This window comes from Neovison vison, chromosome 3 (assembly GCF_020171115.1).
Source record: "Neovison vison isolate M4711 chromosome 3, ASM_NN_V1, whole genome shotgun sequence".
Lineage (NCBI taxonomy): Eukaryota > Metazoa > Chordata > Mammalia > Carnivora > Mustelidae > Neogale > Neogale vison.
The window spans coordinates 213,671,877-213,698,205 of record NC_058093.1 but is presented as its reverse complement, the minus strand read 5'-3'; the positions used below and the strand labels follow the sequence as shown (position 1 = coordinate 213,698,205).

At 54.0% G+C, this 26,329-nt stretch overlaps 1 protein-coding gene across 3 annotated transcripts; it reads left to right on the top strand.

Moving 5' to 3' along the window:
* Nucleotides 1–2,615: 2,615 nt before the first annotated feature.
* Nucleotides 2,616–26,329, top strand: TOP3B (DNA topoisomerase III beta). Of its 3 annotated transcripts, XM_044243787.1 has the most exons (19): nt 2,616–2,700; nt 9,439–9,602; nt 9,682–9,883; nt 10,985–11,116; nt 12,374–12,480; nt 13,140–13,214; nt 14,562–14,758; nt 15,230–15,386; nt 16,173–16,286; nt 17,722–17,812; nt 19,619–19,773; nt 19,920–20,025; nt 20,704–20,850; nt 20,996–21,169; nt 22,420–22,548; nt 23,079–23,228; nt 23,594–23,694; nt 24,526–24,727; nt 25,764–26,329. In XM_044243787.1, the coding sequence occupies exons 3-19, from the start codon at nt 9,814–9,816 to the stop codon at nt 26,243–26,245; spliced, it is 2,589 nt and encodes an 862-aa protein (XP_044099722.1). In that variant the 5' UTR covers nt 2,616–2,700; nt 9,439–9,602; nt 9,682–9,813; the 3' UTR covers nt 26,246–26,329. The 3 variants fall into 3 exon arrangements, with proteins under 3 accessions (XP_044099722.1, XP_044099723.1, XP_044099724.1); XM_044243788.1 differs by lacking the exon at nt 2,616–2,700 and having other exon boundaries at nt 9,701–9,883; XM_044243789.1 differs by lacking the exon at nt 2,616–2,700 and having other exon boundaries at nt 14,562–14,719.

Genomic DNA, 26,329 nt, shown 5'->3' with positions numbered 1-26,329 from the left:
CTTTAGGGTCTGGAGCTCTGAGCCATGCAGGCTTAAATGTGATATTATAGGAGTGATGGTAATAACTAGCTTTGTCGGGGCGCCTGGGTGGCTTAGTCAGTTAAGCGTCTGCCTTCACATCAGGTCATGATCCTGGGGTCCTGGGATCCAGTCCCGCATAGGGATCCTTGCTCGATGGGAAGCCTGCTTCTCCCTCTGTCTCTGCTTGCTTGCTTGCTCCCCCTGCTTGTGCTCTCTCTGTGTCAAATAAAGAAATAAAATCTTTAAAAAACAAACAAATAAAACTATGGTGCGCCTGGGTGGCTCAGTGGGTTAAAGCCTCTGCCTTTGGCTCAGGTCATGATCCCAGAGTCCTGGGATGGAGCCCTGAGTCAGACTCCCTGATCAGCAGGGAGCCTGCTTCCTTCTCTCTCTCTGCCTGCCTCTCTGCCTACTTGTGATCTTTGTCTGTCAAATAAATAAATAAAATCTTAAAAAAATAAAATTAAATTAAAAAATTAAAAACAAAAACCTAGCTTTGTCCTCAGCCTGGAGCCCGGTGATAGGAGGGCCATGATGCCAAACTTGGAACCACAGAACAAGTCCAGACTCCTAAGGGCTGATTGTTGTTCTTGTAGGTGAGGACTTTGGAGACCTGGAAGTTGCTGGTACAGTTTAAGGTACATCCCACAATGTTGCTGCTGTTTCCTGTGCAGGATATGGTTACCATGTCTCTCAGAGACCCCGACATTGAGGCAGCTGAGTTAGCACAGACTGAGCCCTGAAGCCTGAAAAGATAAAGAGAATGAAAGCAGTGAGAAGCCCCGCAGCCAGTGGTTGAGAACTTGGCTTCTGGAACCTAGACACCTCACCTTGAAGGCCTGGCTCTGCCATTTATAAGGATATTAATCATTGTTGTAATGAGATTTAAGTGCACTAATATTAGAAAATTGCCTAGAACGAGTAAGTACTGGGTGGATGTTAACTATTAACAGTATGATCAGGGGGCACCTGGGTGGCTCAGTGTGTTAAAGCCTCTGCCTTCAGCTCAGGTCATGTTCCCAGGATCCTGGATCGAGCCCTGCATCGGGCTCTCTGCTCAGCGGGGAGCCTACTTCCCCCATCTCTCTCTACCTGCCTCTCTGCCTACTTGTGATCTCTGTCAAATTAAAAAAAACAAAACAGTATGATCGAGACCATGGCTCAGCCTACACCCAACAAGAGGAGAGACCCAGAAACGCTCACGTTTCCCACCCACCACTACAAGGTACCCGTGTAGTAACTAAGGAAGGTCAGTGGGTTCCTTTGAATCTGGGTCATTTGTCAACCTAAGGAAGTCCACAGGAAGTCCTGACCCGCAGTTCCCTGGGAGGTCTGAGGAGAGGATTTTCCAGGCAGAGCTTGCAGAGCTTTCCAAGCAGAGAGCAGAGGGCAGGGGCAGTTTCCCAGCTCTGACCAGAACACACTTGAGAGCCCCCAGAGCTGACCACTCAGTGGCCCTGCTGGGTCCAGGCCGCAGGTGCTATCTCCCAGTGGGCAGAATGAACCCAAACTGGATTAGAAGTGCAGAGGGGCTCTGGTGTTGCCTCTCTGCCGACTGGTCGCAACCTTTAGATCCAACCTTAGACCTCAGTGCTAGCAGGGTGGAAAAACAGACTGTAGGGCACAGGGTGGAGTCCAGGAGACCAGGAGGGAGACGGGGCTTGGATCAGGATTGTGGCAGTGGAAATAGGGAGGACTGATTGGATCTCAAACATATTTTGAAGACAGGGATGGTAGGATTTTCAGATGGGCCACAATCGAGAAAAAGAGAGGAATCCAGGGTGTTTTAAAGGCACTGGGCATGGGCAACCAGAAACATGAACCTGCCATTTTGGAGGAGACCTTGCTGAGGAGTGGGTGTGGAACCAGAAGTTCTGTTTTTAAAATGAATCTCACTGTGACTTTTGATTTTTGGCATTTTCCAATCTTAATTTGACCATAAAACCTTTCTTTTTCCAGAGCATCTATAGGGGCTCCTATTCCAAAAAAGGCAGGTTGGGGAAAGTGTCTACAAGGAGCAAGGAAAATGTGCATATACTATTATTTAAGAAATATTTAACTAGGGTCATGAAAATTATTTTAAGCTTTCCATAACCCTAATGCTTTAACACACACACAAAAAATTGCTTTTGTTGCCCAATTTGTTTTCCAGATATATTTTACACAGTTCATTCATTCATTCCACAAACGTTCATAGCATTGAAAGAAGCCTGCTACACACATTCATATACACATGCGCAGTTTCATGTTAATTATTGACAGCATATATATTTTCCTATAATCCAGTTTTTATAATCATTATAAAATAATATTCTTACTTCCGCGGTGGCAGAGAAGAATAAGGTGGAGAATTTGGGGAGGCCGCGGGGAGGGGTCAGGATGGAGGTTTGGGACCCCCGCCTCCCCCACCCCAGGGCCGCTGCGAGGAGGGATCTGGGTGGAGGGTTGGGGATCCCAGACAACCGCGCGAGCAAGGGCCATCTGGAGGCTGTACCCCCGGTACGCACCAGCCACGGAACCCGCGGACGCGGACGAGCACGCGTCGGAGGGCAGATGGGGGGACACCAGCCGCGGCCGGACCCGGAAGTAGAGGTTGCCGAGTTCCTCGCCCCCACCCCCGCCACGCCCCGAGCGAAAGCTGAAGCGGGAGTCCAGGCGGGAGCCGCGGTGGGGCTGCGGGTGAGCGGCGAGTGGCGGGCGCCAGGCGACCCCGGGAAATGGGAAGCGCCGGCCTTTTAGGGGCGCGTTGCCCGAATGCTGGCCGGGCGCCGGGTGGGGGGTAGCCCCGGGGCGTGAGAAAAGATTTGGTCTTCTTGCATATTCTCGCCGCCTCTTTCCCGGCAGGGTGGACCCCCACCCCAGGGTTTGCAGTGGGGGTTCAGGAAGTGATGGGTCAGCGCTTAGTCCGGTGCATGGAAGGAATAGGCACTAGAGTTAGTAACTCTCCTTCATCGAACCGCCCTGTAGTTCTTTGAGGTGCGGTCTGTTGTTTTAATCTGTTGTGACAGGTAGGGAAACTGAGGTTCGGGGAGGTGGTGCAGCTGTCGCGGCCACTGGTCGCCTCCTGGGCCCTGGCTCAGTCTTGAGGGCACCCTGGTGTGTTTCTCTGACTTGTTCTTGACGGAGAGGAAGGAGGGTCCTTTGTGAACAAATTAGCTGGAATCCAGGGGTAGTAATTTCTCCGTAGGTGAAAAGAAAAGGATGACGGGGGCCTTCTCTTGCCTTTCTGTTACTCAGCCTTTGGGAACAGGACGTGGGGAAGTCAGCCCAACGTGGGCTTGATGGCCTTTAGCCCTGGGGTCCCTAGAGCTTTGGCAAAGGTCACTTGACACCAGTCGGAATTGTTCTGAACCTTTGTTTACTCGTAGTTCAAAAACAAAAATTACAAGTCCAGCCTTGTAGAGTGGCTGGCAAGATCAAACAAAGCAGCAGTTTATAGAGATTGCTTGCCTACAGAGGAGGAGCTTTTGTTCCCTCTTTTCCTGACTCCATGGGGTTTGGGTTAAGTTCCTAAGGTGGGAGATCCTAGGGCTCTAAATGCTCTTTGGACCACTGCTAGGCCTCCACTCCCACGTTAAGTTCGGTTGTTCCTAAGACTGACAGGAAAGGACCTTATCGACTATGTCTCCCAAAGGCCACACACTATTGGTGGTACTGCTGGTGAGAGTTGACTAGGTAGTTAGTAACAGGCCAAACGGCTACTCTCTTTCACTTTGGGCCCTCCCAACTACAGTTCCAGTTTGGGGTGCTAACTCCATAGCACTTGCAGATCTTCCCTTTTGAAGTAAGAAGACAAACTTCAGACCCAGCTTTAGCAGGCCATAAGATCAAATGTGATTAACCATGCAGGTTACAGAAAGAAGCTGCCATTGACTACAGGATTTCAGGTCCTACAAAGCTATAAAATTTCTCTTTTAAAAGAATATACATTGAAGCATTTGTTAAAAAGCAAAAACTTAAGTGAATAATAACGTTGGTAGAGCAAAAGGGTTTTAAGATGGTATGTGGTATGATCAGAGTTTGCAAACCATTGCTTTCAGCTTTTATTCTCCTCATTGACTTCCCTTTTGAAATTGGAGTGTGCCTTCATGGAAAAATGGAGAGGCCCAAGATAATCACAGAAAATTAGCCACGGTTAAGACTGCAGAATTCTTTTAAGAGGTAGAACCTGATGCAGTTTAAAATATATATATACCTGGTAAGCAAGCAGGAGTTTCAAAAGCAACTCAGCTAACTTCCCAGGTAACTTTTGGAATATCTCTTTCTGAGCCTTAGTTTTTCCTTGAGATGGCTGTATCAGACCATCACCAGCGTTCCCTTCCCAGGATTCCGTGATTCTGAATCCTTAAAGGAAGTCCTATCTCTTTCCTAGTAAATCAGTGATACTGAGATCATTACAAAGTACTCATGCAGAACTGAAATATAAACTGTTGGACCAAGCCAGAGCTGCGAAAGACCTACACGTATTGGGGTGGAAATGGCAACTAATCTGACGTGTGGACAGGTGGTGTGAAATCAGGAGGGATGCTGGTGTGCTTTTGTCCAGCTGTATCCCTAGCCCGGGATAAATGAGGTACTCCCTTTGAAGATGCTAGGGCAAAACATTTTTCTCTAAAGGGATCTTTAGAAAAGACTGTTAATTTTTACTGAAAAGGTGTTTAGGATCCTTAGGTATGCAGAAGAGTACTAGAAATATAAAACTTCTAGAAACTTTGACACCATAGGAAAAAAGGACATTGAGAAGTGTTTGCAGTACTCAGATGTAAAGTCCATTTTTAAAATTTAGATATCTAAAAGTATTATTTTCAGGTAAAATTATTATTATTATTTGAGAGAGAGAGAAAAAGAGAACGCACACACTTGGAAGCAGGGGGAGGAACAGAGGAAGGGGGAGAGAATCTCAAGTGGACTCTGCTGAGCACAGAGCCCAATGTAGGCCTCCCTTTCACTGTCCTGAGATCATGACCTGAGCCAAAGTCAGACACTTAACTAACCAGGCGCCCCTTGTCTGTACTTTTAAATCTTAGTTCTCTTTGACCAGTCATTGACCACTAAATGTAACAGGTACGTAAGGGAGTTTGGTTACCAGAAGCTGCCCCCAGCCCCAGCTTCCATATCCTAACCTCAGGCCTGCTGCCGGGTAGTTCTTTGCCATTTCTTGAGCGTGTGTGTGTGTACACATGCACCCACAGAGGGCAGTGCTTTGTACAGTCATACACCTGACTTTCTTCATGTAATTTCTCTGAAACCTGATGCATGTTAGTATTTGCTGAGCAGATGCACTCCTTTCTAATTGCTGCTTGATGTTCCATGGTACACCATACTTGGATTTAATGATTCCCTGTTGACGTCTGCTACATTGTTTCTAATATTTGATTATGAATGGTAATGCTGCAGGGAATTTCCCAGCGGGGTGTCTCATCACAGGTGCCCCTGTATCCTCCCTCTTGAGAACAGTGTCCATGTCCACTGCTTGCTTCGCAGCCTCCTCTCCCTCTGTGGCCTCATCCCCCACCCCGTTCAGGCCCCACACCACTGCCCCTTGCCCTCTGACCTCTATTTTCTTTGACTCCTGCTCCCTACTCTAGCACTTACAGTTTTTAGGGCCTCCCATGGCCTCCCTTCCTCCTTACCCATCTTAGAGAATCATTCCCCTCAACCCCGGCCCCTCTCTCTCCCTCATACTGACCAGGCAGATCCCATCCTTGCTAAATTTAGCTCTCCTGCAGCTGTCAGCCTGTCCCAAGCACCGCCTCCTGTCCTTACTGGTGACACTTGCCCTAAGAGAAGAGTGGCCCTCCTTCTGGCCAGGGACAACCACGGCTTCCCACCCCTCACCCACCAGGAGACATCACTCCAGCAGGTCCCTCCTTGCCTCCTGCATCTTCTCTTTTCCCTCTTTACTCGACCTTTTCTATCAAAAACCTGGTCGATACCGATTTTTCTATTGAAAATACTGGTTGGGAACTCAATGAGTTCTAGTCTCAGACAAACATGCCAGCATGTTTGCCAGCATTTCTTCCATCTTAAAATGAAAAAGCCCACTGTGCCCTCTCCCCTCCTTCCAGGCCTTCTTGAGCTCCCCCACTCGGGCTTTTACCTCTGGCACTCACTGCAAGAAACAGCACCCAGCAGGGTCACCTGGCACCCGAAGTCTCCAGACTCCAAGGTCAGGTCTCTGCTGTCCCTTCACCCGGCCTGCAGGTATCTGTAGCCTTCTACATGGTGGGGGCTTCCCCTCTGAAGTGCCTTTTCTCTGGACTTCCAGGATCCCACCTTTCCTGAGTCAGCTCATCTCCCCGGCTCACAGCCTGGGCTCCTTTGCCCACTCCACACCTGCCATGTGCCACTGCCTCCGGCTCACAGCCTGGGCTCCTTTGCCCACTCCACACCTGCCATGTGCCACTGCCTCCTCCATAGTCCAGCTGGCTGGCCGGCAGGCAGCTCGCATTGAAGACACCTGTACCTTCGTCCCGAGCTGCTGCTTCTTCCTAGTTCCCATCTCAACAAATGGGGAATCCCATCCTGTAGCTGCCGAAGCCAAAGGCCCTGGAGTCTGTTCTCCATTCACCTCACTTCCCATTCCCAGTCTTGCTGGCTCTGCCTTTGGAATCTGCCCAAACCCCAAGTTTCACTCGGCACCCCCACCCCGCTGCTCCCCAGGGACCCAGATGCTCCCTTCTTGGAGCAGGCAGAGAGGTCCTTTGAACGCTTGAAGTCAGGTTATCCTGCCCCTGCACTACCTCCCAGTTCCCTCAGAGCAAACCCAAAGTCCGAAGGTGCCCTCCCTGCTGTCACCCAACCCTCCCTTGACTTCCCCCCCAGATGTTACAGGGCTCACCCCTGCCAATCCCTCCCCTCCCTGGCTCTGCTTCGCCCCATGTGGCCATGGCGACACGTATTGAGCATGTAGTAATAAATTGCTCAGTAAGTAATTGTGGGACGATTGAATTCATTCCCAGCGGTGGAATTGCTGGGGATATGCGCCTGGAGTTTTGAGAGACCTCTTCAGTTGCTCTAGGTAGAGATCGTTCCAGCTGAACTTCCACCACCTACTAACAAGTTTGTCACCAGCCCCTCACCTACGTGTGTGCTTACCCCGTGATCATTGCTGGTGAGACAAGCACAAGCTCTTTCTATTTTTTTTTTTTTAAGATTTTATTTATTTATTTGTCAGAGAGAGAGGGGGAGAGAGCGAGCACAGGCAGACAGAGAGGCAGGCAGAGGCAGAGGGAGAAGCAGGCTCCCTGCCGAGCAAGGAGCCCGATGTGGGACTCGATCCCAGGACGCTGGGATCATGACCTGAGCCGAAGGCAGCTGCCTAACCAACTGAGCCACCCAGGCGTCCCACTCTTTCTATTTCTGATATGCTATGCTAGGTGTTATTGGCTATCCTATCACAAAGGGCTGGTTTCCTCATTACATAAACAACTGCTAAAAATAAGAAAACAGCAGTCCAGCTGGAGAGAAAAAGCTTTAATAAAATTTTTTTATTTGCATAAAAAATGTGAATAGACCATTTACAGAAAAGGAAGGCAAATGCTTTTAAACACAAAGAAGTATATTTCTGCACTTCTGAAATCCTTAGGTGTCTTCTTTTCATACCAAAGTTTATGTTTTCTTCTAGTATTTTCCTAGTTTGGGCTTTTGGCTTAAACTTCTGCTAGATCTGGAATCTGTTTTGGTGGAAATTATAAAGTAGGAGTCTAGCTTTACCCACCCCCCCCGCCCCGCCCCACCACCGAAGTTTGCCCAGTTGTCCCAGTAGAAGTCGTGTGGTTGTTGTTGTTTGGTAATACAGTGTCATATTTGTCAACGTCCAGGCCATATGTACAATGAATCAAAAAGACAGACAGGGCTCATGTTTCTTTTACTTAGCCAGCAGGAATTCATTGTCCGAAAGCAGTCTTGGAACCAGCTGTCACCATCACCAGCAGTGATGTAGACCTCGTGCTGCTCCTGCGCTGCTGGGAATATGAAACAGTAACTAACCACGGGGGTTGGGGGGGGCGGTCTGTTGTAACCGGCTGGGGGCCAGCAGGAGGCATGGAGAGCTCTTTAAAGGCTCTGGGCCTTTGTACAGTTGAGCTGCATTCTCCGGGCTTTGCAGTATGTTCCAAGCAAGGGAACGCAGGCCTGAGAATATGTTTTTCTTTAGACAGTCATGTCCAGTTTCACTGGCCAAAACATGGCCTGCAATGTGAGAGGTTGCTTGGGGCAGGCAGGAAGGTAGATCAGAGTCCATTGGACTGTCCATTGGCTGTCAAGTTTTGCTGGGGTCCGGATTCCCTGGCCAGTGGGTCTCAGGTCTAGTTTTGGATCAGAAGGATCTGGAGAACATGGCCTGGCATCTGCATTTTATAAAACATCCCAGGGCGAGGCGCCTGAGTGGCTCAGTCAGTTGAGCATCTGACGACTCTTCATTTTGGCTCTGGTCTTGATCTCAGGGTCCTGAGATCATGAGCCCCAAGTTGGGATCTCTCAGCAGGGAGTCTGCTTCTCTTTCTTCCTCTCTCTCTCTCTCTCTCTCTCAAATAAAACTAAATCTTAAAAACAAAAAAAGTCCCAGGGCATCCCAATTATCAGCTGAGGTGGAGGTGAGCCTCCACCCTGGGGAGCAAACAGAACTCTGCCCTGGGAGGAGGGCCAGCCATCTGCCTACCCCAGCCTATCAGTCCAGATCCAAAGGCCCCAAAGTCTTCCTGGCATGGATTTGATGACAAGGCTGACCTGAGGTCATGGAGCCACATCTGCTTCTCCCAAAGGATCCCAGTCCCCCAGGTGTCCATCTCTAAGCCAGTTCCATTGCTCTGGTTTGTCCAATGTCTTCAAGTTTCCCTAACTTCTTTTTCTCACCTCAGGTTTGGTGTTTGCTTGTTTGTTTTTTAAGTAAAGTTTACATCCAGTGTGGTGGGGCTTGAACTCACAACCCTCAGATCAAGAGTTGCATGCTTTACAGACTGAGCCGGCCAGGTACCCCTATTTTGGGGGTTTGGTTTTGTTTGTTTTACTTTGTTTTGTTTTAAAGATTTTATTTATTTATTTGAGAGAGATAGAAAGAGCACAAGCAGGGGGTGGGGCAAAGGGAGAGGGAGAAGCAGACTCCCCACTGAGCAGGGAGTGGGACATGGAGCTTGACCCTGTGACCTCCAGATCATGACCTGAGCCAAAGGCAGCTGCTCAACTGACTGAGCCACCCAGGTGCCCCCTTTTTGTTTTGTTTTGTTTCGAAGTAGGCTCCATGCCCACTGTAGAGCCCAACACAGGACTTGAACTCAGGACCCTGAGATCAAGACCTCAGCTAAGATCAAGAGCTGGACACTTAACTGACTGGGCCACCCAGACACCCCAAAGAAATTGTGTTTGCTTGTTTTCTTTTTGTTTTTTTTCTTAAAGATTTGTTTATTTATTCTATAGAGAGAGAGCACGTGCACACGTGAGCAGAGGCAGGGCGGAGAGAGGAAGAGAAACCCAAGCTGACTCCTCAAGCGTGGAGACCAATGAGGGGCTTGATCTCACGGCCCTCAGATCAGACCCAAGCTGAAACCAAAAGTCTGACGCTAAAGAACTGCATTACCCAGGTGCCCCCTTTTTTCCTTTTTTTAAAGTGAGTTTCCTTCTTAGTGGTAGAGGTTCCATTAGAAGCATTTCTGTTTTCAGGGTCTTGTCTTCTCATCAGGAATCAGCATTGACAGTAGCATTGAGTCACAGAAGAGCGGTTTCTGAACCTCATTGCCATCACTCTGAAACTGGCGTGTGAAGGGCCGAAGCCCCCAGCAGCCTTAAGACAAGATGAGGACCGTGCTCATGGTTGCAGAAAAGCCATCCTTGGCCCAGTCCATTGCTAAAATCCTCTCTCGAGGTAGGGAGGATAGCCCTTGGGGTGGGGGTGGGGCACGGTCCTTTCCTTCTTTTCCCCAAGTGTACCCAGCCCCCTGGAGCTGATGTGCTGCAGGACAGCAGGCGTCAATGCAGCATCTCAGTATTATCACTGTAGCATGCGTTTATGGCCACAGCCAGTGTGGGCCAGGGCTGGGACTCCCAAAACCTACGTGCCCAGGTCACAGCCTGGTCACAGCTTGGCACCAGATAAGCCATTGTAAGAGCAGTGCGCTTGTCCAGTTGTTGGTCATAAGCAGCAAGCAGCCCTGGTAACTTACACAGAGAGAGAATTCACTGGAAGGAAGAAGACAGAGCCAGGCGCCCACCCTGGTCTAAGTCTGACACCTATCTTAGACCCCAGTCTAATTCTGCGGCCATGCCACACATACTGCCGTTATCCCAGGACCCTTGTCTCTTCCCTCAAGTGCTGCAGCTGCAACCTCTGTGCCTCATGTCACTCGAGAGGAGCCACCAGACTGACCCTCGTCTAGGCCCTCCTGGGACACCAGGGCACTAGCCCCGCTCTGGCCACTGGGGCAGTGGGAGGGGTGCTGCTTCCCTTCCTATCTCTGGATTCTGTCCAGGTAGGAAGGGTGCCCGGGTCCTGGGTACCTAGAAGTGGTACCCACATACCACGACCACGGTAGGACAGTGCGTTGGTATCTCTCTGAAGGGAAGGGGAGAGCTGAGAAGTGCCAGGTCCCCGGATGCCGAGGGGCTTTCAATGGGGAGCGTGAAAAGACATGGGACTTGATAATGAGGAGGCCCTCCAGAGGCTTTCAAGTAAAGTTGGAAAGAAGTGAGGCAGAAATGCAGGGAAGGGCCCAAGAGTGTCAATCTCGAGAGCATTCAGAGAGGGTGCTCCTTGCCTTCAGCCTGCCCAGGGCTCGGCGTGGGAGCACACTGTGTTGGTTGGTTAGCTGCAAACTGCGTTTCCCTTGAGAAGCCGTGACATCACCCAGCACTCAGTTACGTGCAGTGGTTGGGGACCATAATCACTGACTGCCCTGGGGAAGGGCATGGGGCCGCCTCAGTGGCTGTGGCTTGTCGGAGTGGCCATCACCATGCTCCTCCCCTGCAGGAAACATGTCCTCACACAAAGGCCTGAACGGAACGTGCTCGGTGCATGAGTACAGCGGGACCTTCGCTGGCCAGCCCGTCCGCTTCAAGATGACGTCTGTCTGCGGTCACGTGATGACCTTGGACTTCCTAGGTGAGCCCCCAAGGCCCTGCTCATCTATCCTGCAGAGGGAGGCCTTGCAGAGTGCCGCCATGGGTCTAGTCGGAGCCAGGGGAGGGCTCTAGGCAGAGGGGTTCGTGCAGAGCCCATGAGTCCTGAGGCCAGTAGATCATGGAGAGATGACCCAGGGTCCCTGGGTGAGGTGCCCAGAACCCACATCTTGGAGCTCAGCACCCCCTGGATCTCCATCCCAGAGAGAGTCCTTAGTTACTGCATGCCCTGTGCTCCTTCCTGTACTTCCTGGAGACAGTGAGTGCCCACCTCAGGGGGGGCCTGGCGCACGCAGGCGTTTGGAACATGGTTCCTGCTGAGTGTGACTGTTGTCCAGTGGCTAATCGGTGGCCGTCACTGTCATACTTCTATCTTTGCTATCTGTCACCTTGGAAGAGCCCACTTCAGTGACCCAACAGGCAGGTGCAGGGTCCTATGCTTGACAAGAGTCCAGCCAAGCTCTGACCCTTGCTCCAGAGGCTCATGGGCTGGGACTGGGGCCCCTAGGAGTTTCTGTCCCACACGGGTAAAGTGAGTCTTCTAAAGGTGCCATCTACTTCCTGGGATTGTTTGAGGACTCAGTGTGACAGTGAAGATAGAGAGCCTAGCACACAGCAAAGTCTCAACACTTCTTGCTGCTCAGTAACAGCAATGACATTGATTCAGTTGTGTGGCCAAGCATTTGGATTCCTGAGTTTTATCACCAATCAGGAGGCGGGGAGCTGGGATTTGAACTTGACTCTGTCTGACCCGGTTCTCCCAGGCTGTACGAAATAGGGATGCTCAGCATGCAGGCATGAGCCCTGCATGGAGAAGTGGTTGGAGGTACCAGTCATGAGGCTCCAAAGATTGATCCCCCACAGGGATCCCCTGAGCGTCTGTCCTGTGTGCCGTCACGTGCTGGGTGGGGGGAGAGTTGCAGAAATGCAGGCTGGGAGAGAAGGCCGAAGTATGAGTGGTATGGTTCGGTGCTCTGGCAAAGTGAGCCAGCCCAGGAATGGTGCTGCCAGCCACAGGGCATGTCCTGAAGTGAGGCTGGGGCAGCAGTGGCCCTGCCCAGGGGTGGCTCCTGTGGGTGGTAATGGTGTGGTTTCCCCTCTGCGGCCTGGGGGAACGAAGGCCCAGGTCTGCCCCTAATTGTTTTCCAAGCCTCCCTCTCCTAGGGTTATGACCATTGCAGAGGTCAAGCTCTGTGAGTCAGGAAGTGTGATTCAGATGTCACCATGGCTATGTTTGTAGGAAAGTACAACAAGTGGGACAAGGTGGACCCTGCAGAGCTGTTCAGCCAAGCCCCGACAGAGAAGAAGGAAGCTAACCCCAAGCTGAACATGGTGAAGTTCCTGCAGGTGTGTGCCGCGGACTGGGGCGGTGGGGCCTGGGAAGTCTCGGTCCTGGCCTCCCCGCAGTGCAGGCAGGCACCTGAGTCCTTCCCCCTTTCAGGAACCGGGAGGCCTTTGCTGGATACCGGCCTCCCAGCGATTTCTATCAGCGCCCCCTGCTGGCCCATGAGGCACCTTTCAGGCCTGTTCCTGGCCTTAGAACCACCCACAGGCCCACCTGGGCAGGCCTCTCACTGGGCCCTAGAAAGCAGAAATTCTGTTTTTTAAATTGTTTGGTGGTGCTGGTGATTTTCCTAGTTTTAAAACAAATGCATACATATTGTGGAAAATATTAGAAAGTAGAGGGAAGAAAAATTTATCTAGAATCACACTGCCTAAGACAACACCCATTAACCTTTAGGCTTATTTCATTTCACCCCTCTCCCCAAGCACTTTTTGGGGTTAAGATCATATTGCATTTATAACCTTTTTGTGTCCAAAACACTAAGTTCTGAGCGAAGTTCTCTAAGTGGCAAAGGCAGCCTAACCATGGCTAGCACATCTGCTCAGCCCAGGCCTTGCTCTGGGCACCCGTCCTGCTCTGCAGGGCTCACGTGCCAGGAGGGAGCGCATGGACAGTGTGGGCCAGGCCATGGAGGTGCCAGTGGCTGTGTGCTCTGTGGCAGGTGGAGGGCAAAGGCTGCGACTACATCGTGCTGTGGCTGGACTGCGACAAGGAGGGGGAGAACATCTGCTTTGAGGTGAGAGGGAGACCCACTGCGGTCCTCACTTCTGGTCTTTCTGCTGACTGTATTTGCAGTCACCCCATTCCAGGGGCTGTGGCCAGGAATCCATGATGTTGCCTTCAAAATGCCTTTTTTTTTTCCCTCCTTTATTTTGGAAATTACATAGACACTTCCAAATTTACAGACTCTACCCAGGGCAAAGGTGTGTTACTTCCCCTGCTGGGACCACTGTGTGAACAGACAGAAAGGGCAGAATTTTCTAGGTGGATGGGAGGGGGGTCGCTTTCAGCATCGCAGCCTACTGGGCACCTCTCAGGGACCTTCGGCCGAGGCTGGTTGCCACTTGGCTACGTTCCTCACTCCTTTTCTCACCTCTGGCCTTCACCGTCCACTCCCCACCCAAGATGCCCTCCAGCCTTCTGTCTCCAACCTCCCTGTATGCCTTGGCTGCATGTGTGGCGCCCTCACACGGGTCCTAACTTGACTGCAGGTGTCCTCTGATGCCACTCACCCTCCTGCCTCTGCACCCCAGCTCTCACCTGGGGCCTGGCACACCTGGGGCTCAGGAAACGCTTCCTGTGTGACAGAGGGAGCTCAGGGCACCCCGTGTTCCAGCACAGCATCCTCAATAAACATGATCATGCTTTGTCCCTTCCCAGACACTCCACTCCCAGCCCCTTCCCTACAGGGCTGCTCCTCCCCTGTGGGGGCCTTTGCGTCTGGGGATGGAAACTCATGGGGCTTTCTCCACCTCAGAAACGAAGGCACCTCTTTCTCGTAATGAAGCAGCGTGGCCAGGCTCCCTCACTGTACAGCCGCCTTGGTGAATCTGGCTCCGGTCTTATGCTATACTTCAGCCCTGAGGCCCCTCCACAAGCTCCCACCTTGGGAGTACCCTGTGCTCTCCCCAATCCTGCCCTCTGCCTTTTCCTCCTCATTCTATTTTCCTTCCCTGGCTTTTCTTCAGTCTCTTAAAAGTTCCATCTACCCCTCCTAGCACTCTGCCCTCTAGAAGGAAGGGAAATGGGTCAAGCGAGGAGGATTTTGTGACTGAGCTCCCTTGCATCCAGGGTATAAGCATTTCCTGGTTTGGCTGGGATGAAAGAAGGTGAGAGAGAGGATGGTAGTAAGGGGCGGGTGTTTGAACAGGTTTGTCAGTGGAAGAAGAAGCCATGTAGCAGGATTGCTGGGGAGAGACTGAAACTTCTGGATGGGGAAGGGGATGGTGGCAGGGCTGGCAGGAGGGAGAGGAAGTCCCACGCGGTGAGGTTCGGCTGGGAGAAGAATCGTGCCTCGCAGGTGGGATGCAGAGCAGAAGGCAGAGACCTCCAAGGTGGGTGACCACTGGGCCGCCTCCCCCAGGTCCTAGACGCCGTGCTGCCCGTCATGAATCCAGCCCACGGTGGCGAAAAGACGGTGTTCCGGGCCAGGTTCAGCTCCATCACGGACACGGACATCTGCGCCGCCATGGCCCGCCTGGGGGAGCCCGACCACAACGAGGCGCTGTCGGTGGACGCCAGGCAAGAGCTGGACCTGCGTATCGGCTGTGCGTTCACCAGGTGCCGGCTGCCCACCCCATGGCCAGAGCCCCTGCCTCACCGTTCCCCCTGGTCACCCTGCACTTGGATAGCACTAGGCCAGTGCCAATATTCTACATACCCTGAAGGAAGCCATCTGTCTGGCTGATTTAGACCACACAGGGCACCATGTGACAAGCAGGTTGTGGGTCTTGGGGAGAGGGTGGAGGGGATGGAATAGACTAGAAGGGTTTCCCAGCCCCAGGATCAGTGCAGCGTCTGCTCTTCTCTCTTGCCTTCCACGCCATGTGTGCTACACACACGTGATTCCTCTCAACCCACACACAGCCTCCTCGGGTCCGCTGCTGAGTGTGTCCTCACCTTGTCCCCTGTCTTCTGAGCAGGGCGCCGCGACCAGCTGGCCCCAGGCTGGACTCACATGGCTGGTTAATGATGGTGTCTTGAGCAAATCCATGACCAGAATATCTTTCTCTGTCCCATGCCTCCCTGTAGGTTTCAAACTAAGTACTTCCAGGGAAAATATGGCAATCTGGACAGCTCCCTCATCTCTTTTGGGCCATGTCAGACCCCTACCCTGGGCTTCTGTGTGGAGAGACATGATAAAATCCAGTCGTTCAAACCGGAGACCTACTGGGTGCTGCAGGCCAAGGTTTGCTTTCCCTTCCCTCTGCATGCTGGGTCTTTCCGGGTTCAGGCTGTGGACTCTGAGGGTTTTCCATCATCATCCTAGCCCTGCAAGCCCTGAAGGCCAAGCGCACAGAGGAGGGAGGCCAGAGTGTTCTTCAGGGTGCCCAGAGAAGGGACCCTAGCCTTCATTGGCTTGGATGCATTGAACTTACAGAAGCAGAAATGAAGTCAGCTTTGGCAGTGTGGAGGGGAGAGGTCATAACTCGGGGCCATCAGCTGTGATGGTCAGATCCAAGGTCCGAACCGAGGGCCATAGTCCCCTGACTTCAAATGTTTTGAAGTCTTAGAATCCTCTTTCCAAATAAAATCTTCCATGTAAGCTGCTTGTAACATTTAAAACATAATACAGAGCTGGTCTGGTTGACATGGGGCGGGGGGGCACCCGGAAGGGCCACACCTAGTGTTGGCCAGGCATTAGATGATGGGCAGGGATGGCCTTTGAGGTGTAGGTTCCCATGTTCCTTAAAGACACAGCAGCCTCAGCTTTGGGCTCCCATCATTAGACCACCAGCCTAATCTCAAGGGAGAGGCCTGAATCAGAGCAGCCCTCCCTCGGTACCGGGCTGGGTCTCAAGCTGCCTGTCTATGCACCTAGGCACACCCGTACAGGTATGGCCGTGAGACTTAGAGATGGGACCGCTGCCCTCCCAGACAAGGAGCAGCTTCATCTGCCTCAATTCCCTTCCCTGGCAGTGCGCTCAGCTGGATATTTCTTTCCCGTCTTCTTTTTTTATCCTTTTTCCTACAGGTTAATGCGGATAAAGACAGATCTCTTCTTTTGGACTGGGACCGAGTGCGAGTGTTCGACCGGGAGATCGCCCAGATGTTCTTAAACATGACAAAGTTGGAGAAGGAAGCCCAGGTGGGCCTTCCCTGCCCACATCTGTCATGTTTGCTTTGGGTGGGAGGAGGCCTTTAGACGCTTCTGGCTGCAAAAGCAGCTTGTGACCTAAGGTGCCATCTTGGTCTCCTTTTCAGAAACAGACATGTTTTGGAAAGAAAAATGGTTCCTGATGCTCGCAGTCACTGTGGTGTGCCCCTGCTCTGTACTGGGCACTGCCCCACGTCCACCGACTGCCAGCCCCTTTCCACAGGAGCCCAGGGGCATTCTCTCCTTTTGGCAGGACTCCCATTTCACACAAATGTCCCTTTTCTGTGATGCTGAACGCTAACAACTCCACCGGGACCTGTGTGACCTGCCGAGGGTCACACCAGCTAGCGTGGGGTAGCCCAACCTCGGTCAGCTTTCATGGCCTCTGTGGTGCTGTGGTTCTTTCTCCTCAGGGTTTTATTGAATTTGAGGGTCACGTGTTTGGCTGTTAGGAAGAGGATGATGCCACCTGGCAAGGGGCTGGCTGCCTAGGGTGGAGACAGGTCCACCATCATCACAGCAGCCCGCAGCCTTACCAGCTACTGGAGTCGTGAAGGTGCGGCCTGGCCTCCTTCAGCAGCCTTCTCTTGTCGAAAGCTGCTTCATTCTTTATTCACAATCACGTTGCTCAGGAGACCCTTGCCACCTTCTCCAGATCTCACCCATAGTAGTCCCAGTCTCCCCTGATGCACATACCCATTTTGGCCTAAATTTGCCCCCACTTTTGTTGGTCTAGAATTCAGAAGGCACAGTCCTGACCTGTAGCTGGGTCTCCATGGGATTGGGAGGGGCAGGGCACTGGACTTGAGTTGTTTGGATTGTTTTTGCCTCAGGCAAGACAGAGCCCTCTCTTCTGACAGCCGCTCAGCCCAGACTTTGAAGCTGACCAGTATTTTCTTTAAACTGCTTGGTGTTTGCAAGTATTTCAAAATAGTTACCAAAATTGGAAAATTACAAGATTTCACATAAAAGTCCTGATTTGCAGCTTTTGTTGACGAACTGGAAGATGAGGCAATGCCAGTAGGCCCATGTGGAATGTTCGGGGGCAGTGAGGGGTGAGCAGCTGCCCCTGGGGTGGGCCCGAGCTCCGTGGCCTGGCCCAGACCTCACCTGCAATGCCCATGGCCGGGCCGCCTGGCTGCCACTGGCTCCTGGAGGATTTTGAGTTCACAACCCCTTCTCCTGGCTCTTTGCCATTCTTCTAAGTTTTCTTTTTCCCTAGAAATTCTCTAGAAAAGAGTTTTTTTTTTTTCTTTTTCCCTTTCTGGGCCTAAATAAATACTCAAGTCTTGAGACCACTGTAAAGAGTGAAATTGAGAAGCAGAAAGACCAAGTGAATGAAACCAGACCTTTGGCCACACAGCCGGATTCTCTATTACGGCATCCTTCCCCTGCCACCGGAATCCCTGACTGTGCTGTCTTCTAGGTGGAGGCCACAAGCAGGAAAGAGAAGGCCAAGCAGCGGCCCCTCGCCCTGAACACTGTGGAGATGCTGCGAGTAGCAAGCTCTTCTCTGGGTATGTAGGGGTGTTCCTCAAAGCCCACAAAGACTTCTTGGGACGGGTCCATGGCTCACCATTCAGCCCTGGTGCAGTGCCTGGGGATGGGGGCCAGTGCTGATGCTCTCGCCACTACTAGCGGCACTCTCCCTCCACGCTCACCTGTGCTGAGTGCCCCCCCGGTCCCCCACTGTCCTTACCCCTGCGGAGGCCCCCCCCCGTGCTCACCTGTGCCAAGTAGCCCCCTCCATGCTCACCTGTGCCAAGTGCCCCCGCAAACCCCTCTCTGTGTGCTCACCTATACTGAGGCCCCTCGCTCTGTGCTGTCCTGTGCCAAGTAGCCCCCTCCATGCTCACCTATGCCAACTGCCCCCCAGTTTCCGCTCTGTATGCTCACCCATGCTGAGGCCCCTTGCTCTGTGCTCACCCATGCCAAGTGCCTCCCCCACCCCCTGCTCTGCTCCCCCAGGCTGAGGCCCCTCGCTCCGTGTTCACCTGTGCCGAATGCCCCCCCGCTCCATGCTCACTTGCGTCAAGGAGCAGCCCACCTGCAGTATCCTGTGAGGCTTAGTGGGAATCTGAGCTTCGTGCAGAATTCATTTTTCTTAAATTGCAGAGTGAAAATAACTAATAACAAACTAACATGCAAGAGGATCCCTTCTCAGAGGATTGTTGGTTAATATTCAACAGCTTCTTTGAATTTATGTGGGGAAAATGCAGACCATTTTGTATGACTAAACATCTCCTCAGTTGCTGCCTGGGTTGAACACATGGAAGCCCATGGTTAGGGGTCCCCTGCAGGGCAAGCCCTCATGTGTCACTGGCTCAGTGGAGTCCCCTCAGAGGCGTTAGACGATGGAGTTCCAGCTCTGGACCCAAACTCTGGTACCATCTCAGCTTGGCTACTCTTTCTTGTCCCAGAGCCTCGATTTCCTCACAGGAACCCAGGGCGGCCGTCATGGCCATTGCAGGGTCTTGCTTGTTCTGAGGATGACATGACTGAGATGGTGCACCCTCACAAGAGTGGAGGCAGTGAGTGCCACCACCCGACAGGGGGCATCCTGGCATTAGCAACCCAGAGCAGCTTCCCTGGTATAGGGGGAGAGGCCACGAGTGGGAGGCTGGCGCTCTGGACCCACCTCCTGCATGGACAAATGCGACCAGTGTTGACGTAATCTCTCTGGGCCTTGTTTCCATGGCAGTGAGAAGGGGTTGGGACTGGAAAGTCAGCCTTCTCTGACAGCTTTTGGCCTCAAGGCATTGGTAGCCGCTGCAGCCTGGGGAACCTGGACAGTTGGAGAGTGGCATCTTCAGGGATCCTCAGGGCAGTGATGACACCAAGTGACCGACAGCTGAGGGCCAGCATCTGCTGGTCAGGGAGAAGCAGGAGGATAAGCCATCCCTCGGTGGTCCCGGAGTGCCATGAGGACAGAAATACCCAGGTGGCTCAGAATGGGGGGCGATTGCTGTCATAGTGGGACAACAGCCAACCCCAAAGCAGACCCCAGGTGCTCCATGGAGTGTGCGAGATCAGCACTCTGGAGCCCACATTGAATCGGCATAACCCATGTCATGAGGGTGGGACTGTGGAGCGTTCCTATCCTAGGTCCACTTCACAAGTTCAAGACTTGGCCTTGGAGAATGCTGCCCAGGGACAGATGCCTGGCCAGTAGCTCCATGTGCTTGTGGTGCCCACTCGGAGCTATCCTGACCTACCAGGAGGCCCTGGCCACCTTCGGTGGGGAGCCCGAATGCCCAGACCCATAGGCAGGGGCCTGGCCATCCCCGGCACTTTGGTCCAGCTGAGCCTGCCCTCTCTTGCAGGCATGGGGCCTCAGCATGCCATGCAGACCGCCGAGCGGCTCTACACACAAGGCTACATCAGCTACCCGCGGACCGAGACCACCCACTACCCCGAGAACTTCGACCTGAAGGGCCCTCTGCGACAGCAGGCCAACCACCCCTACTGGGCCGACACAGTGAGCAGAGCCACTGGGCACGCTTGTTGCCAGGGTCTGGGGACCCAGCCCAGGCGCTTTCCAAACCTGGGACTGGTGCTGGCTCCCTCCCTGTGGGAATACGGCTATGTCCAGACTCATACACCACCTTGTCTTCTCTACCTCAGGTAAAGCGCTTGTTAGCAGAAGGTATCAACCGGCCACGGAAGGGCCACGACGCTGGTGACCATCCCCCCATTACCCCCATGAGGTCTGCCACTGAGGCCGAATTAGGTATCGGACACTCCCCCAACACACACGCACACATACCCACTCCAGGCTTCTGGGTGGGAAGCTACTGTCACATGGCACCTTTGGACAGTGTCAGGCCCCGTTGGCAATGTGGGGGCTCCCTCCCTTCCCCACCTGCTCCTGGCTATGGCAGAGAGGGTCCCCTGAGAGTTGTGTTCTGTGGCTGTGAGACAGGACAGGACTGCAGTGGCCGCTGGCAAGAGGCAGGAGCAGGAGGAGCATACAGATGGGCCAGGACAGAACAGGCCAGGACCAAGACTGGGAGTGCTAGGGCCCCGCCTACCAAGGCGGTGGTGGTGGCCTATGTCCTGGGAGGAGGCAGGAAAGGGGAGAACTGTACCTGTAGAGACTGGCCACTGTGCACAGCCCGAGTTTGAAGTGATGGTTCCAAGTCCCTTGCTGCGGACCGGCCAGGCCCTGAAGAGCAGTCCCACATCAGTGCGGGGGTGGAATGTGGGAGCCTGAGCTGTGAAGGAACCGCCTCAGCCAGGGAGAGTCACTTTCTCTTCCTGTGTTTCCTCCTCTCTTGAGCGTCGGTGCAGGCCAGCCCTGCCATCCTGTGCCAACAGCCAGGGCTCTGCAGCCTAAGGGAGAACTGGGGTGGGGGGGGTGTCCTAGAACCAGTCCCTGGCCAGGGACAAGCTTCTGTGCGTGTTGCAGGGGGCGAGGCATGGCGGCTGTATGAGTACATCACCAGACACTTCATCGCCACGGTGAGCTACGACTGCAAGTACCTCCAGAGCACCATCGCCTTCAGAATTGGGTCCGAGCACTTCACCTGCACGGGCAAAACCGTCATCTCTCCAGGTACAGCTGCACATCCCACTGTGGCTCCTCCCACACCTCCACAGACTAACAGAATGTTCTCCGTCATTCCGGGAGAGGGAGGCCCAGTGTCTCGGGTCTGAACTGCCTGGGCAGGACCCTGAGTGGTCGCATCTTGTGTCCCCAGGCTTCACGGAGATCATGCCCTGGCAGAGCGTGCCTCTGGAGGAGAGCCTGCCCACCTGCCAGAGGGGCGACACCTTTCCTGTGAGCGAGATAAAGATGCTGGAGAAGCAGACAAGCCCACCCGACTACCTGACTGAGGCTGAGCTCATCACACTCATGGAAAAGCATGGCATTGGTGGGTGCACCTGTCTGCCCTGGCCCTGGGCCCGAGGGTCCCCATCCTGGGACCATGGGCCAGGAGATGGTGCTTCCAGAGCTGCTCCGTGACCCCTCCGTGCCTAGCACCTGGTAATTGGGGCCCAGGGTGTGGCCAGCTCCTCAGGCAGTGTTCACTCCGATGGGAGCTGCCTGGTCCCTGATGTTCCCTGATGTGCCCCACAGCTGACCAGGCTCTGGAGGGCCTCGAGCATCCCAGTTGTTGTCCCTGGCTTCTGCTCTGTCACCAACAATTATGACGGGTAACGTCCCACCTGAGGCTGGGGCTCTGGGGACAATGGAGGCCTCAGCTGGAGAGCTGCACCTGCTTCTTCCCAGGGGCCTGGTGCCTGCTGTGGGTCCTGCCCTGGGTCCTCAGGTACAGAGGCTGTGGGGTGTGGGTACTGCTCCCCCAGCATCCTCTGTGCTTCTCCATTGACAAATCCATGGCTCCTTAGACCCCATGACCAAAAGTGAGTTTGTGTCCACGGAGAGGGCTCTTGTGACCTTCTGAACCAGGCAGTGGCCAAAAGCAGCCCTGTTGACTTGGGGCCCCCAGGGCTGTTTGAAGAGGCTCTCCCCTCTAGCAGTGGCAAGAATGCAAGGGATCCAGACCCCAGTCCCAGCATTATCCTTTAAGTGTGATCCCCTTAGCCTCTGAGCACCATCTAAGGAGATTCCTCAGCACGGTGGAGCCGTAAGGGCAGCATCTGACAGTGCCAGGGGACTTTGAAGTCTCCAGGGGAGGTCCCACCCCGGAAACTAATCACGAGGCACCTGGGAGCCAGAAAGTGGGTGATCCTGAGCAGGTTTCAGAGGGCACGATCTGGCAGCAAGCCTGGGAGTTTCTCTGTGTTCAGGGGTCTTGAGCCCTGGTTCCAGAAGGCTCAGGTATCTTAGAATCAAGGCAGGAGAGCCCGAGGTGGTCACCTTTCCCATATGTGAGGGGCAGGTGGAATGAGCTCCCGTGACATTGGCAGAGTTCCTTAACCTCTGTGAGCCTCTGTTGTCTGTAGACAGGGATTAAGCCCCCAGCACTGGCACTGGGAGAACCATCTTTGGATTCACGAGACCATTCTTGAAACACACACTTGGTGTCCCACACAGTGCTGGCCGGAAATAGGGGAAGGGGCTGAGAACCGGGGCCCCATGGGAGGTGGGTGCAGATGTGGAGCCTACAGCGTGATGGAGGCAAGCTGAGGAACCCCAGAGCCTTGCTGTGTATTGCAGGGACGGACGCCAGCATCCCCGTGCACATCAACAACATCTGTCAACGCAACTATGTCACTGTGGAGAGTGGGCGCCGGCTCAAGCCCACCAACCTGGGCATCGTCCTGGTGCATGGCTACTACAAGATTGGTGAGTCTGGCCGGCTGTGGCTTCCTGGCTTCCTGCCAATGCTGTGGCACTGCATTTTTTGGCCTGTGGTCTCTGATGGGCCGTGGCCCTGTGGGAAGGCCCTACCTCCCACTGCAAGGGTACTATACCAGCACCCCCCAGAGGACGTTTCCCAGCAGGGTGCTCCATGTTGTTGATGGATGGATGGACAAGTACAAAGGTTCCAAAAGAGAAGGTGCAAGGGGTGCTTCCCCACAGACCAGCTGGGCCCTGGGTCCTCCTTGCAGAGCTGTCTGCTCTGTCCCCGAGAGATTCCAAGGAGACCAGGGGAGATGGTGGGGCATAGGCCTGGCCCCAGGACTCCCAGAAACTGTGACACTGTCCCAGAGACAGAATGCCCCCGGCCACTCCACACGGGATTTTCTGGGTAGGAAATGAGGAAGGGCCTGGGGTCATGGGACTCCAGGCTGAACTGGTGGGGGCCGGCCACAACCCCTCGATGTGAGTGCTCCCAGTGGCACCTGACCCCTCCCCACCGCCGCACCTTGCAGACGCAGAGCTGGTGCTCCCCACCATCCGCAGTGCAGTCGAGAAGCAGCTAAACCTGATCGCCCAGGGCAAGGCTGACTACCGCCAGGTCCTGGGCCACACGCTGGATGTCTTCAAGAGGAAGTTCCACTACTTCGTGGACTCTATCGCTGGTGAGGCTCCCCTCTTCCCTACCCCTGGGTCAGGGCCACCATGGCCGTGTGGGACTGGTATACAGATCTGGAGTCCAGACTCTGGGGCTCCGTTGGGAGGACAAAGCAGTGGCGCCTCACTGCCAGGCTGTCATCATCATCGGGGTTAAACCACGGGCATCTCACCACCGCACACAAGCCACCGGCTCAGGTGACCAGTGAGGTGGCAGCTCTGCCCTTCTGTGACCCCGCACCCTCGGGGATTGAGAGGCACGCATCAGGTCCTGGCCCACTCATGGGGACCTCCCCTCTGCCTGCCTATCTGAGGTGAAGATGGGCTGCCGGGCCCAGAGGATGTGACTCTTCCCTGCACTGCTTGCCCCCAGGCATGGATGAGCTGATGGAGGTGTCTTTTTCGCCCCTGGCGGCCACGGGCAAGCCCCTGTCCCGCTGTGGGAAGTGCCACCGGTTTATGAAATACATCCAGGTAAGCAGGGTGAAGGGCTGTGGCCTCCCCTCTAACCTCTGGCCCTGGCAGGCATAGACTCAGTCAAGTCTTGCCACCTGTGGAAGCCTCTGCTTTATCTTCAGTCCTGCAGGAATAACGGTCTTGGTCCTGGTTGTCACACAAGCATGAGAGGCCTACCCGGCCTTGCCCACAGACACCCATAGTGTCCCCTGACCCCAGGGACATGTACACTGTGAGGCCACTTAAACACATTGTCTGGTTTTTCCTAACAAAACATTATTTGCTGTGCTGGGTACTTGTGTACACACAGGGGATTTAGAACTGCCTTTCTTCATGTGTGCAGCAAGTGTGCTGAGACTCGTGGCCAGGGGTCCTTGCCTGAGAGGTTGTTGCCTGGCAACACATTCCACGTTTTGTGTTATGTGTGACCTATTACCTATTACATACAACACTTATTATGTGTCTGCATTCTGTTACGTACAGAGGTATACTATCGTGTTACACGTTACATGTTGGTGCTATGTACTACACAGTACCTACATATTCTCTACACAACGTATGTATGATATATATATGACATATATATGACATAACATGCATGATACATATCATATATATGACATATCATGTATTATGTATTGCATGTTATATTTTCTGTATCACATATTACATTGTGCATGACTTGTTACATGTTGCATATTCTGTGTTGTTTGTCCTATGTTATAGATTACATGTTACATGCATTGTGGATTACATGTTACCGGCTACTTAGGTATCATGAGAATGAAGGTAGGCAGGAAAGTTGGGTGGCCTCAGTGACCCTGAACCCCCTCACTGGTGTTACCTCAGGCCAAGCCGAGCCGCCTGCACTGCTCACACTGTGACGAGACCTACACGCTCCCCCAGAATGGCACCATCAAGCTCTACAAGGAGCTCCGGTGCCCGCTGGATGACTTCGAGCTGGTCCTGTGGTCATCAGGCTCTCGGGGCAAGAGCTATCCACTGTGCCCCTATTGCTCAAACCACCCGCCCTTCCGAGACATGAAGAAAGGTGAGTGCCATGTCTCTGGGCCTAGGCCGCTCCCTCCGGAGACAGGCTGGCCTGTCCCCCTGGGTGTCCATAGTGCCTCTTTGGGCCCCGCCCCGGCCCCACACCATGCTGGTCTGTGAGGGGCTCTGCCCCAGCCCCCACACCAGTGTGGGGGTGGGAGTCCTGGGGTGGATTTGGGCCCTGCTGAGGTGGCCCAACTGTCTGCCTCTCTCCATGCCAGTCAGAGTCGACTAGGCAACTATAGTCAGCTCGTTCAGGATCTGGGCAGCAGGAGTGCTGTGCCCCCTCCCAAGTGAGAGGATGCAGCCGGCTGGGGGACCCCTCCTGGCAAGGGGGTATGCTCTCAGTCAGTGTCTACCACTGTTCTGTCTCCTCACGGTTATTACTGGAGAAAGGAAAGCATGTGTCCGGGTGGGACCGAGAGTCTAAGAGGGGGCCCAGGGCCTCACATGCTCGCCCTTGGCTATGCTGTCCTTTACACCACACCCAGCCCCTTGTGTCATCACCCCATGCCATGAACAGGAATGAGGCACAGTGAGAGGCATCTACCCACCTTCACCTGGAGGCCTGGGGAGTCCTCAGGGGTCTCAATTCACCCCTCCTGACTCAGGCCTCACCTGTGTGACAGGGACAGTCTGCATTTGAGCTGCTGGCATCACTGAGGCTCTGCCCTGCCCTCCAGCAGCTTCCAGGGATAATCTGTAATCTGATGTAATCCGAGGGCATAAGAGCCACTTGGCTGGAGCTTGGAATGAGCTGTGGAAGCAAAACAAAGTGGGGGATGAACCTGGCTGGAGGCCACCAGGAAGGCCTAGAAATCATGAGGGGTTGGCTCTCGAAGGTTGAGGAGGTTTTAGAGAAGCAGAGAAGCAGGGGCAGTGGCAGCAGGGGTACCGAGACCCAGCATAAACAAGGCCAAGAGGAACGCTTCTTGCTGGGATGAGGGCTCCAGACCGTGAGACCCTGGGAGGAGGCCCCTCGGGGGGAAGGGGGAGGAGATGGGGGTGTGCATCATGGGCTGCCCTCCCCCCACCAGGCATGGGCTGCAACGAGTGCACACACCCCACGTGTCAACACTCGCTGAGCATGCTGGGCATCGGCCAGTGCGTGGGCTGTGAGGGTGGCGTGCTGGTGCTGGACCCCACCTCAGGCCCCAAGTGGAAAGTGGCATGCAACAAGTGCAACGTGGTGGCACACTGCTTCGAGAACGCCTACCGCGTGCGTGTGTCCGCCGACACCTGCAGTACCTGCGAGGCCGCCCTGCTCGCCGTGGACTTCAACAAGGCCAAGTCCCCACTCCCAGGCGACGAGACACAGCACACGGGCTGTGTCTTCTGCGACCCCATCTTCCAGGAGCTCGTGGAGCTGAAGCATGCAGCCTCCTGCCACCCCATGCACCGCGGCGGCCCAGGGAGGAGGCAGGGCCGAGGGCGGGCTCGGGGCCGGCGGCCGCCTGGCAAGCCCAATGCCAGGCGGCCCAAGGACAAGATGTCAGCCCTGGCCGCCTACTTTGTGTGATGGCCTTGCCATTCCTCACCAGGCCCCACATGGGTGTCCTGTGGGCTGCAGAAATCATTAAAATGCATTTTGTTCTTCTCCAGA

Excerpts from the sequence above, each read along its gene's own strand:
- TOP3B (XM_044243787.1), top strand. The coding sequence starts at position 9,814 with ATGAGGACCGTGCTCATGGTTGCAGAAAAGCCATCCTTGGCCCAGTCC. Across the intron at positions 16,287-17,721 it reads AGTTGGAGAAGGAAGCCCAG|GTGGAGGCCACAAGCAGGAA; the intron begins GTGGGCCTTCCC and ends GCTGTCTTCTAG. Across the intron at positions 24,728-25,763 it reads CTTCCGAGACATGAAGAAAG|GCATGGGCTGCAACGAGTGC; the intron begins GTGAGTGCCATG and ends TCCCCCCACCAG.